Source organism: Kryptolebias marmoratus, linkage group LG9 (genome assembly GCF_001649575.2).
Source record: "Kryptolebias marmoratus isolate JLee-2015 linkage group LG9, ASM164957v2, whole genome shotgun sequence".
Lineage (NCBI taxonomy): Eukaryota > Metazoa > Chordata > Actinopteri > Cyprinodontiformes > Rivulidae > Kryptolebias > Kryptolebias marmoratus.
This window is the reverse complement of record NC_051438.1, coordinates 22,917,020-22,930,011: the sequence shown is the minus strand read 5'-3', so window position 1 is coordinate 22,930,011 and position 12,992 is coordinate 22,917,020. Positions and strand designations below refer to the sequence as shown.

The 12,992-nt window shown below is 39.4% G+C and overlaps 2 protein-coding genes across 3 annotated transcripts in view; both read right to left on the bottom strand.

The window, feature by feature from the left end:
- Positions 1-1,295, bottom strand: part of timm8a (translocase of inner mitochondrial membrane 8 homolog A (yeast)) — a 4,737-nt gene extending 3,442 nt beyond the window's left edge. The window contains exon 1 of the mRNA XM_017408265.3: positions 1,084-1,295. Coding sequence (XP_017263754.1) covers positions 1,084-1,194 — 111 coding nt within the window. The 5' untranslated portion in view covers positions 1,195-1,295. The remainder of the gene's footprint in view (positions 1-1,083) is intronic.
- Positions 1,296-1,492: 197 nt separating this feature from the next.
- On the bottom strand, positions 1,493-11,748 carry btk (Bruton agammaglobulinemia tyrosine kinase). 2 transcript variants are annotated; one of them, XM_017408129.3, is made up of 18 exons: positions 11,619-11,748; positions 8,492-8,650; positions 8,295-8,399; positions 7,600-7,681; positions 7,289-7,414; positions 7,156-7,214; positions 6,885-7,072; positions 6,584-6,646; positions 6,444-6,498; positions 6,244-6,323; positions 5,785-5,912; positions 4,432-4,503; positions 3,872-4,043; positions 3,529-3,748; positions 3,330-3,394; positions 2,346-2,464; positions 2,071-2,228; positions 1,493-1,974 (listed from the first exon to the last, which is right to left on the bottom strand). In XM_017408129.3, exons 2-18 carry the CDS (start codon positions 8,630-8,632, stop codon positions 1,903-1,905), a joined length of 1,905 nt encoding a protein of 634 aa, XP_017263618.1. In that variant the 5' UTR covers positions 8,633-8,650; positions 11,619-11,748; the 3' UTR covers positions 1,493-1,902. The 2 variants fall into 2 exon arrangements, with proteins under 2 accessions (XP_017263618.1, XP_017263619.1); XM_017408130.3 differs by lacking the exon at positions 11,619-11,748 and adding an exon at positions 11,421-11,590.
- Positions 11,749-12,992: the final 1,244 nt, after the last annotated feature.

The window sequence follows — 12,992 nt, the reverse complement described above, 5'->3', positions numbered from 1 at the left end:
AATATTTGTTTTTCAGGAGCGAGGGGTAAGGAAAATTTATTGACGGTCCCTAAGTGAACCACCGCGCGTGAGAGGAGGGGCCGGCAGAGAACGGCTGGCCGACATTAGCGCTCCTGTTTCGGGGCAGCCGTGAGCTGGACGCCGCTAACTCCGTGGAGTTCGAATATCGAATATCCAACTTGAAACTAACTTCACTGCGGTCAAAGCACTAAAACTAAATCCTAGCCTTCATCATACTTGCAGTTATCTAACATTATTTCATTATATGCGTTTCAAAGGTGCTTTTTTTATAAACAGCAGGCTGCCAAGACATGCGGACATTGCTGCTTCTGACCCGGAAGTAAAATTCAAACCATCTATTTACATCAAAATGTGTTTCCAAAAACACGTGTGTGAACCAAAATAAAATTACATTAGGTAAATATGCTTTGGGGGTTGGCGAGTAATATTTTATTCGTGACCTTTACAGAAAATAAGTGCATTAAAGTCCGATTCCAATGACGGCGGAGCTTTAATCGGTGGGGGTACGCTTCTTGGCACAACACCTTAGCATGTAAACATTTTTAACCTGGCATCTCGCAACAAACCGCGTCCAGAAAACGACCCATTATATCTGTTATATGTCTGATGGGACGAACCGTGTCTCCTCAAGACAAAACCATAATGTTAAATTAAATGTTTTAATTCTGGCACCTTACTCAGCTCCTCTGTGAGGTGCTCGACTGCTAGCTTCTTTATTGGGCCGGGGGTAGCAGCCATTGTTGTCCGGGTAATAAATGCGACTTTAAAGTCTGTTTATCAAACATTTTATGTTGTAAAGAAGGTACAGAAATACATTTAAAGACGGCAACTTGAAGCTGAGAGCCTTTAAGTTTCCTTATAGTTTGTGTAAGTGTCAGAATGAAAAACAAGTGAGTTTCATGGAAACGTGTGTTATCGTATGACTACAACAAGCAAAATACGCATCCCTACGTCCGTGTGAGCACAAGGCAAACTAGTAACAAGTCACCAGCTGCGAACAAAATGTGTAAAAGCTCATCTGCACAACTTTGCTGCGACCAAGAAGCAGAAAGCGGTTCTTACCCAGCAAACTTCAGTCATCTGATGCACCAGCTGCTGAAATCTCTGTTTCTGAGACTCGATTTCAATAAAGTGTTGAAGTTGGGGGTCAGCTGTCGCTCCCTGGCCTTCCATAGTTTCTGAACGCTGGCGGAAATTACTACAATTGTTGTATTAATCCCCCCTCGTTGGGTGGTGTCCACTGACCTTCACGTGCGCGAATGAACGACAGGAAGCCGGAAGTAGTTCAGCCAATCGCAGAGCGCGTTTGTGCTGACGTAACTCCACGAAATAAAATTGTTCTATTTGTTTTTAAATGCTGAATATTGTCGCTGCTCTTAAAAAATCGGTTTTGTTTTCGAAATACGCATTTCTGTTTGATACTTTGATAGCCATGTTCTCTTCAGGTTATGTCTTAGACATTTCAAAGCCCTACATACTTGGCTTTTATTTGTGCATCACATAATATCTTACAAATACAATGCATCAGTATATCACAATAACTCCACAGAATATCATACACAGAAAAAATAAAAACATGCTTTAATCCTCCCACTTGCTGTAAAATATACAAATTCAAATTTATGCTATATAGGACTGCATTTCTATTACTGTGATGTAAAAGGCTTATGAATGTGTGCGTTAACACATTACAAATATTCACATTACAAACAACCCTGAACACATTACAAATATTCACATTACAAACAACCCTGAAAAGGCTTCCACTTCCACATTCATCATGTTAACAGTTTTAATAACATTTTAACTTCCCACGTTCTCGCAGAGCAGAGATGCTTCTCTGTGCGGATCGGAGTGCAATGTTTGAGTGTTCCTCAGGGTCTATTGGAGTTCGTAAAGCAAATCCTGAACATTCAGTGCCAACTCCTGAAAGGTGGGCCTCTCATCTGGTTTCTGAAAATAAAGCAAAGGGGAATATGTGAGACTGGATTTTAAAAAAAAAGTATTTATATCACACCATGTACTGAGGCTCACAGTAAATGTACTTACATCCAACCAACAGTTCTTCATGATGCTGTAGACCTTTTCATTGGCCAGCTGGGGGCGGTAGAGACGCAGGCGCCGGGACACCTGCTCCACTATTTCCGTGTTGTTGAGGCGTTCATACGGAAGTTTACCCATCGTGTACACCTCCCACATTAAAACCCCTGATAAAGAAAAGTTACCATATGAAACCAATTTGTGAACTCATAACTGCAGATTAGACTGACGGAAGTGTGCACTTATGCAATCACAGTTAATAGGAACAAATAAACGATTCTCACCATAGGCCCAGATGTCTGACTTGCTGCTGAATTTGCAGTAGAGAAGGACCTCAGGTGGTGACCAGCGAACTGGGAACTTTGAGCCTGCTGAACTTGTGTACTCATCATCTAAAACATACCTAAGTGCCATGGAAAGGAATTTCTGTCATTTTGTGTAATTCACACCTCTTGTTTTGTATTACAATCCATTAAAAAATCAGTCTTGTCATTTTTGAAGTGTTCTGTCAAATAGTTATCAGTACTCAGAACCTTATCAGCCCCGACATCCGTCATAGAACACAGAGTATGATGAAAGAGGGGGAAATCTTTGTTCACGCTAGCCAAACGAGTGCAAGTTTTTTAGCATTTCTCAGGCTTTTAAACCCACTCTCTCCTAAAGCGGCATACCAGCTAATATTAAAACTTTACACTCGTGCACGACACTATTTAGTTTGTCATCATTTTCTCAGCCCAATAAAGTCTGTGTTATTATTCAAATGTATGTGTGCTGAGCATAGATCATTAAATGTCGATGGTGTTGAGGCTGCGAATGTATCAGTCCACCTCATCACCTGCTCCAAGTCCGTCTAAAAGTTTATAAAACTCCCAGCAGGTTTGCATAAACCACTCAGCAGCCTCTCAGCACCATCGTGTAAAACCATTTCTGCACATCGCACACACATTCATGTAGTAAAACGCACATTATTCGGTTGAGAAAACAGTGACTGAACAAACAAACATGCAAAAGTGTAGAGGTTTAATATGAGCTCATGTAGTATTCTTTCACATTCGTGTGTCATTTTTCAGAAAGAGTTGTTTTAGAATCCTGAAAAATGCTTTTTTTTAAAAAGGGCCCTCATTTGGGTAACCTGGACAAAGACTTTTGCCTTTTTCTCCCTACTCTGTACTGTATGGCTGGTGTCACGACTGATAAAGTCTTAACTGCTGATGACCATCTGACACAATGTTACTTCAAAAATCACTAGACTAGAACTAGTGTTTTACCTCGACAGGCCAAAGTCAGTCACTTTGACGGTTCCATTCGCGTCTACTAAACAGTTCCTGGCAGCCTGAAGATAAAACAAACAACACGTTTGGTTCAAGCATAATCAATAAACTGTTAGCGTTATCATGCAGTTTATCATCACGTCAGGAATGCGGTGGGATTTGTTTTGCGCTGTCACACAGTGCCTTTGTCTCTCACCAGGTCTCTGTGGATGTACTGCTGTGCTTCGAGATAAGCCATGCCCTCAGCCACGTCTTTACACATCTCGAGGAGCTGGACTGGCGTCGGATGCTGCGTCAGGCCCTCTTTGAGGTACGTCAGCAGGCAGCCGTTTGCAAGGAACTCGGTCACTATATAAATGGGCCTTTGTTTGGTGCAGACGCCATACAGCTGTACGAGGTTCTCATGGCGAAGCTTCCTGGTTTGAGCAAAAGAAGAAGGAAGTTAAGCTGTTTTTCCTCAAAGGCGTATCAGCTTTGTGCCTTTTGGGTGTCGTTTCAGATTCAGTTGAGATATAAGGTCGCAGTTTAGTTGTGCTTACATCATGATTTTGGCTTCTTCTATGAAATCGTCTTCTGACATGGAGCCCTCTTTAATCATCTTGATGGCCACGTCATGCTGGCCCTGCCACTTTCCGTACTTCACCACCCCAAACTGACCATTGCCCAACTCCTTGATGAAGGTGAGGTCACGGGGGTCGATCTCCCACACACCTGGACAAAACCAGGCAGAATGAAAGAGTGCCTTTATGTCAGTAGTATGTATGTCTAAAAGCTCAGTGTAATGTCTGATGTTTTTGCTAAGAGATGTGAAGACTGATACAGCTGTCATCTCTGAGTAGCAAACAAGATTAGACAGTTAACTCAAGTTGAAGACGGAAGAGAACTAGTCTTTATGTAATGTCAAATCTATGTTTTAACCTTAATCTGACTCTCTCTTGCTGGCCTAAAACACTATTAATACGTAATATTAATAATGTTAGGGCATTTGTCATTTATACAATAAAGCAGTAATCTGCAATATCTAAATTACAGTCATCAGAGGCAATTCACCAAAAAACATGTAATTTAAAGCTGTACTTTATTATAATGATAATCTTACCATAGCCGAGCCCTGCTGTTGATGGAGGCCGTGGTCGGTTAGATACGATGTGTTTCAGCCTGCTAACCATACCTAGTGATAGGAAAACACAACCATGATAGCTTGACAGTAACACTGACATTACAGATGCACAAAAGGACAAATGAATGTGTACCTATGACCTGCTTCCTTTTCTGTGCAGTTTACCTTAGACCAACTTTGAAACGTCAAAGGAGGGGCTGCTATCAAATTATAGCTCAAGAAATAAAGTTGGCTGTTCTTATCAGTTACTGTGGTTAACCCCTGTTCAAATTTGCTTGACTTTTTAGCCCAAGTTGGCACCTATATATATGTATATACATATAAAGAATTGATGTTAGTCAGTTTGCATTTGTTAGGTTAAGGAACTTTTGTATTTGCTAGAACTTGCAAATTTGCCACAGCCTCAAAAACAGGAAAGTGCTCACGAACAGATATTCCTGTAGAGCATGCAGAATGTGTTGGCAAGAGGCCTTATTTCTGTTGCAGGAAGCTTCCTGTTTCTGGTCATTTGTAGTATGAGTGACTAAACATATTTTAGCAGGCTTTGGCCAAGTTCCGGTAAACGTTTTATGGAGACTAAATTAGACGAAATGAATTTGTCAAAATGCAGTTTGGAATCCTTAGATAAATGTTACAAATTAACTGATCCACATTTAAACTACGACCAACAAATCTTCACAAATACTGGTTCTGCTGTTATCCCTTCCCTTGTTGTGAATTTAAAGTTAAATACCACAAGTAGCATGATTTGTATTACAGTATGTGACTGTGAATGCAGAAAGAATGTCCCATAATCACATAACCAGTATGTTAAACTCTTTGCACCCAGTTGATGGATCTCAGATGCAAAGACAACATGTGGTGCACCGAGGACTTTTGTAAAATTCTGCTTATTGATTAAAACTGATAATATCTCTGTAAAAATTTCATGAGTTTGTGAACTCCTTTCAGTAAAAATAAAACGAATCATATTTAAAAGTAGCTAATTTTATAACTGAATTTTTTTTACCATACATATAAATAGCTTAACCACTTAAGGTAAGCAATGTTGCAAAGTTGCAAATCTTGTAGATTAGCACATAACCTGATCTGAAATAAATCTGTTTTTGTTTTGTTTAAGGAGATGGTGCTTAAAGATTAAAGAAGACTTATTTGACATTCATGAAATGTATTTACACTGGTTTAAGGGGAAACAAAGTTATTTCAACTAAATTTCTGTATAAACCTTCACAAAGTTCCCTCTGTTAAGTAATTTCCCTTTTTCTGTTAACGCAACCAGCCCTCATTTTTATTTTTGTTGTATGTTACTATATAATCATGTGTATTATTGACCTGCTGCGTTGTGCTGGTGATAGTTGATGAGGTCTGGGATAGAGTTGAAGTTGTGCTTCTCTGCCAGGTAAAACTGTCCCTGTGGAGTTGTGCAGATGTTATAATGTCTGCAGCTTCCAGTTGTTTCCCTGTGGAGAGAGGAAGAAGCGTGACTGTAAATCAACAGGCTTTCATCTGCACAGGAACCAGCCAGTTATCAAGCATGCATGGAGGTAATATCTCCTCGCTGTTATCCACAGATGGGCTCAGTCTTAGATGAAAAAACAAAACAAAACAAACCTTCTACAGACAGATTAGTCCTCGTTTTGCATGAATAATTTACATCTCTGTCCCTCTGTGGCCTGCAGTTTCCGCTTTCATTTCGCACAGTTCTTCTTTTCATATGTTCACACATGACTGGAGGCAGTGGAGCAGCTATATAAATGGTAGCAGTGTTTTAATGCCTCTGAGGTTACTCACCCACAGCCCTTAGTGAGCAATGACACGGTGTATTTCCCAGCTTTACTTGAGTCCCGTACCAGGAAACCTCCATCTTTGTTCTGGAACAGGAAACGGCACACATTCCACAAGTTTTAAATTAATTATGGCTCACCTCCTCTCCTCCTGTAGAGGAGCGAAGACACGTCAAGCATGTCATAGATGAAAGTATGCAAGTTTACCTCAGACTTCAGCAGCTGTTCTGCTTGGCTACGATTCGTGTTCTTGCTGTACCAGCTGCCAAACGAAATGACACCATGATGAGAAATAAAAAAACATCAGTTCACAAATTGATAAGCGGAACCATAGAGCTTATACTCACTCATGTTTTTCAAGCCCCTTTTCTGCCTCCACAACATAATTACTTGGTATGTAACCTTCTTTTCTGAGAAACAAAACACCAACAGTTGTCAGATTGTCAAGAAAAATTAGTCCGGAATTGTGAGTGTTTTTTATTTTGTTATTTACAGTATTTGAATTTTTATAATACATATTTTTGAATTTTCACTTTTTCTACATGTTTTTACGTGAATGCAAGAACGCAAACACCTGATGTAAACTGATCGCTCTTGCTTTATTTGTAAGTAATGGGTGTCCTTGTTCTCATGTGTGGGTCTTCTCACCCATATGCATCCCGGGCTTTCCACCAGTTGGCGTCAGACTTCTCCAGGATGGTGTACTCCTCGTTCTTCCTCAGCTCCAGGTCCTGGGATGTCATGGGTGTGTAATCATACTCCGCTATGACGGTCATGCTTGGCGAAGACGCAGGTGGCTCAGGAGGCTGAGGAGGTAAAGGCCGACTGACCTTTTCCTGAAATTATGTGAGATTTTTGAACATATATTGGGAAAAAAATGTCTTTCTGATGAATATGAATCTAAAAGGACTCAGCGTACCTCTGTTGGGGTTGGAGGAAGAGGTTTCCTGGACGTTCTTCGACTCATCGACTTAAAACCTATCATTTATGCACTTGGATTACTGAAAAGTTCAGGGTTTCAGGTTTTAAACTGAAGGAAGTCTCATTCTCACCATTTTTGGTGTCTAGTACTTTGCAGCCCATTGCTTGTTTAACTTCCTGCTGGCAGCACAGCCACACCCCATCGACCCAGAAACAGGGATGATACTTCTGCATCAGGTCTTTGTTGAAGCGCACCACTACAACACACAAACAGACACACACGCACAAAACATTCCCATTAAACTAACATTTGCATTTGAACTAACATGCAACTCCTCTGTTTTATGAGCTGGAAGATGTGATAAGGATATCGAAGCCTACAAGTTATTGTGACTGAAACGTCAAACAAATAAAAACTTTCTGTGTAAACTTGCATACTTACATTCTTTCAACTGTTTTAGCCACAGAGCCCGAATTTCTTCTGTTTTTGCATAGATGTACAGCGGCCCTTCATCGTAAATGATCTGTGACAAAATCCAAACTGAATTAGGACATCAGTATATTTGTTGTAGCTGAAGTAAGTTTGATAACGCTTGAATGGTTTGCCCTAAATGCATCATGGGCTCTACAAACTTTAGCGGGGTTCTGATGGTGTTATTATCCTTACAGCTTAATAAAACAGCAACACCTGCACTGTCACTGAAAGCCCCTTGTTCAACTGAGACAGTTTCACTTCTTAAGAATGGACTTTCACAATATAAACTATCAGACGTTTGCACAGTTTTTGCTTGCAAGGAAACAGAACCTGGGTACAAACTTCGATCGGCATGTCCAGTGCTTTAAAACAAAACCTACAGCAAAGGGAGTAAATCATGAAATGCTCCATAATAGTTATACAATATATTAAATAAATAAATGTTACATGATATTCAATAATCTGCATAGAAAGGTTTTTATATTTTAAAGATGAACTCTGCAAAAAAGCTACACTAGATGCAAAACTACAAGTATTTTGTACTAAGCTAAGACAAATTAAATAGTTATATATTGTTGTTATATATTGGTTTATAAGTTTGGGATTATTATGGACAAGTTTCTGTAAGTTTATCAGAAGAGTACAGTGAAAAGACAGCCTACCTGGAAGGCATATTTGCGCTCCTGCGGGCCGTTTGGGTCCGGCAGGACCGTCTCCACACACTTGATTTTTTCAAGATCAACTGACCCTTTCAGACCTTTTCTCTTCTGCTCAACATAAGACAAAGCAGTTGGGCAGGTCACAATTAAATACAACTCCACATTCAGAAAAGGTTGTCTTCAGTCCCATAAGTACGTACCACTTTCTCAGAATCATAATCATAGTACGCTAGTTTTTCCTGGGTGAGAATAAACCACCTCTCCTTGTAGTTCAAAGGTGACGTTTTCTTTTTTTGCTGAGATCGTTTAATGAAGACTTCCTCCAGTATGTTGTCTGACATGATTCAGTCCAGATTAATCTACAATGACACCAGAATTGGATTAAAAAAAAACATTTATAAAACAAAAAGCAGCGTAACTCAACAGCAAGTTCACACATCTGCTGAGAGCAGTCAACAGTTACACCCTTTCCACCAGGCCTAACGGCAAACACAGCATTGGTTTGCTCTTTTGGTTTTGGGTTTTTTACACTTTCCCACTTTTTCAGCATATACATTTAAGCAATACCTCCCTACTTCTCATAGACTCAGGAAAGCTGCTAACATGTAGGAGTATCTGGAGAGAAAGGAAGAGACATGTAGTGTGAGCACATGTTAGTGATTAGCCATCGTTTGCATAAGCTCGTCATGCCAGCAGCATCCTTTGTCTCCAACGTTTCCTCCGGCGGGATCCGTATCTGTTTTCTTCAGCTGTTTTATGGTTTTGCTCTTCATGACCTGAATGCAAAGCTAGATTTGGCGCTGGGAGGAAATGGAAAACTATACCCACCGAATTTCTAGCCAAAGGTATTTAAAGATGTAGTTGTCTGATTTTTGTGAGATAAACTGTCTGAGAGACGGACGGGAGCCACTGATAATATTAGGTTGGTACACTTAAAGCAAAAGCCATAACAGAAATTCAGGAGTTTTATTATGTTGTTATCTAGCAGAAAAATTACTGCAATGTGGGAATTGAAGAATCAACTTCTGATATAGGCCTACTTCTTTTTTTTTCTTGTACATTATTGTTGACATTACTAACAGAGAACAGCACATTTACCTATCTTAAAATCCTATTTATAATTGAAAGTAGCATTCCCTGAGAGGATGCAAGTCACCCGCTTCCTTGCATGCCAAAGTTTTAAACTGAAGTCTTGCACAATCTGTCAGCACTTGACCTTTTAGGCCTTGTGGGCCCTCATTGCTTAAAGTAAGATGCCAAAAATGAATAGAGCATTTTTCAGCAATTACAAACTTTGTTTAAATCATCTTGGTATTATAATAAGGCTAACATCAGAAGAGTAAGCCTCACAGCAGATGTTATTGTTCCACAGAAAATGATGATTGAACATCAAAACAATGGAGGGTTTCTTTCCCTTGTCTGAAATTTTCTGCATTATAGAGTATAACCCATTTAAAAATATGCTGCAGTAGACTATAAACCCCAAAAAACCCATGAAACCACATATGAACATTCCCCGTGCAAACACTCAACCTGCTGAAGTGGAGCAGAGCGAAGTGAAAAAGTTCAGCTTTAAATCAGTAGAAACAGGCAGATCAACATGTTATATCAATTGTAGTGTTTCTTTTTATTTGTAAGTTTGTCTGTGCTTCAAATCTCCTTTATGAATTGCTGTTTAGTGATCAGTTTATTTATTTATTATTTCACATGCATCAAAATAGGAAGCCTCTCCAAATCTCACTGTACAGTGACAACAGGGTTGCTTCTATTCAGTTCTATTCTATGTAGTAAAATCTGCTTTAGTTGCGACCAATGTAAAACTAAAGGTCAGACCACATTTAGTTACCATTTTCTGTCTAGAAGCCCAGCTCACATACATTTCCCCATCAAACAACAACACATTGTTCAAAAATACACACTTAAACATAAAACAGTTAAACAGGTTAAACAGTCCTGGAGTCCGCTCAGAAACGAGCTCATGTTTGTTGCACTGCTGAGGGCTCATTGGCAGTCAGTTTCTGTCAGATGCAGCTCAGCTACCCCTATTTTCAGCCTGCAAACACTTCCTTTTATCAGCTGAACTGTAACTGGAACTCTGCTGTCCCGCCACTAATGCTAAATGTGACACTGTGGCATTTCTTTACACCAGAGTGACAACAACTGTTAGCTTTGTTTGTGCCCTTGCGCCTGGACAGGAGTGTTCCCTATTCCGCAAAGCATTGTTTACTCGTTTCTCATTTGTCACCACCTTTGTTTTCTCACATCTCTAACAAACGAAATGTGTTCTTCTCTGCCTTTACAGCGTTTTACCTTCAGCTGTTTTAACTCAGCGTGTCACAGCTACAAAAAAGGGGACTTTTTTTTCTCTGATAAAGAGAGTTGACTCATGATGGCTGACACAGACAAACTCACAGGGAAGTTGCATCAGTGTTACATTGAAACATGAAGGGAGAAAAAACCAAGAGCCCTGCAGGACTTCTAACTAACTTCACATGAAAGTAACACTCACATGTGGGAGAGTTACAAACTTGTGACCTATTCTTAAAGACATTACAACTGCAAAAATAAACACATTACATTCAGTCTATGTAGCTCGTTCCTGTCATCTTTTTTCTTACTTTATAATTTGTGTGACTTGCTTTTCTGGTATAGATGTCAGAGCCGAGCCTGTTCTCTGACAATATGTCAACTGTGTAACTCATGAAAGGAGTTAAATGTGACTGAATTTAATAGATACTCATAAATACACCTTTTGTTTTAATGTAAAAGATGTCCACAGTATGACACGACAAAGACCATCAGGGGCTAAATGTGGTAGAAAAGAGGAAAAATTCTGGACAAAAAGGAAAAATAATTAAAAAAAGGAGAGTTCAGGCATTCAGGATGTCTTCACTGAGAGTACTAATACACCACATATATTTAACACTGAGGTAATGTATGCTGTGGTGAAACTGATCATGCATAAACATTAAAATTTTATATCTGATCTGTGGTCTAACCTCTTCAGCTCTGTAGGAACAGAACTTCTCAGTACTCTCAAAGTAGCAACTTTGCGCAAGAATTAAAACAAATGTTTCAGCAAATGTCTTAAAAATGATTTTAGCTGAGAATTTTAAAGAAAACATTTACCTTTTCATGGTTTATTAAACAATATTGCCATATGTCGCACTTTGACAAATCAGCAGAACACTTGCTTCTGCTTCTGTATTTAGTCTTTCAGATCAAACGTGTTAGTAGCCTTCTTCTGTTTGTCCCTCCCTGCAAATAAAGAGTGACCAAAAAAACCTCTTCAACCTACAGCGCGGGGCTCAGAGTGTTGACACTTACCCGGCAGCAGAAAAAGGAAAGCATCAGATGCTGTGGGGCCTGAAGCTGTGGCACAAACCTTCGCCTCAGCAGCTCCCTTTTCATAAAGTGTTTGTTAGTTTGAGATGCAAGAAGTAAAACACACCCACCGAGAGGAATCAACTCTGCTTACTTCCCCTTTTTCTTCCTGCTCATTTTCATATCAGGCCTGTGGACAGTTTTGGTGATAAGTGGAAGCCTGGTTAAACATTACTCGTGGGACCTTGTTTGGATAGAACATGCAGTTTCACTCTTAGCTGAAGGGATTCCTTGTTTGGTCCACTGAAAATTTGACTATTGCAGGAGGAAGATATAAAAACTTAATAATGATGACCTTAGGCCTTAGAGAGCATGCTTGGTGTGTTTCATAGAACACAGTGGGGGAAGAAATGATGCAGATTATCGACTTAAATGAAAAGCTTGGCTTTCTTTGAAGGAATGCACCCGCTGCCTTTCATGCTGGAGTTTTAGACTAAAATCATCTTATGATTAAAAGAAAAAGGGTTGGAACCATTTTGGTCAAGTCTGGAAATAACGTACAGCACAAACTCAAACAATATCATAAAATAGTACTCTACCCTCAGAGTATGTGTTGTGAATGACCCTCAGCTACTACCACACTAAATGTTAGCTCTATATCTGGTAAACTGATTTAGTTATAGTCATTTGGCTATAATAGCTGCGGTGGCCACCTTAAAAGGGTTTAATCAGTTGGGAGTGTATGATGTATGATTACTGTCTGAAAGGTTCTTTAAAATCCATCCAGCGGCTCATGATAAATTTTACTAATAGACTAACAGGGTCAACTCCAACACTTAAAGCTAAAGTTTTAAGCAACAATCTTGCTTAATGTGTTGCATGTCGTATCTGTTGTGAATTACTTTCAGGTCCAACCACATCGACTTTTAGCACAATAACTGTAAAACTGACTGAGGTCAGTTGGCTGTGGTGGCAATCTTGAATTAGATTGAAAAAAATATGATTGCTCTGTCTTTGCCTGCAGTGGGGGGCGATAATAAAGGTAATAATGCAATGTAAAAGTTGTTGGTAAAACAACAACAAACTAGGTATTTGCAGCAAACTGACAGTATAGCATTCAAAGTTCTGATTTGATTCTTCTTTCACATTTAAAATGTCACATTCCATTTCTATTTCTCAGGAATAAAAACAATTGTGTATAAAGCATGTTTGTTTTGTTGTTGTAAAATAGTTTAAACTCTTTTGGGCTGCTTAATTAATATGAAAGGTTGTGCAAAGTTCAAATTAAAATGGGAAGAAGAAGAACAAAAGCTTCTGATACACAATACTAGTCTAAAATGTGACCATGACTGTCCTGCCTGCTATTTGTTAGACATC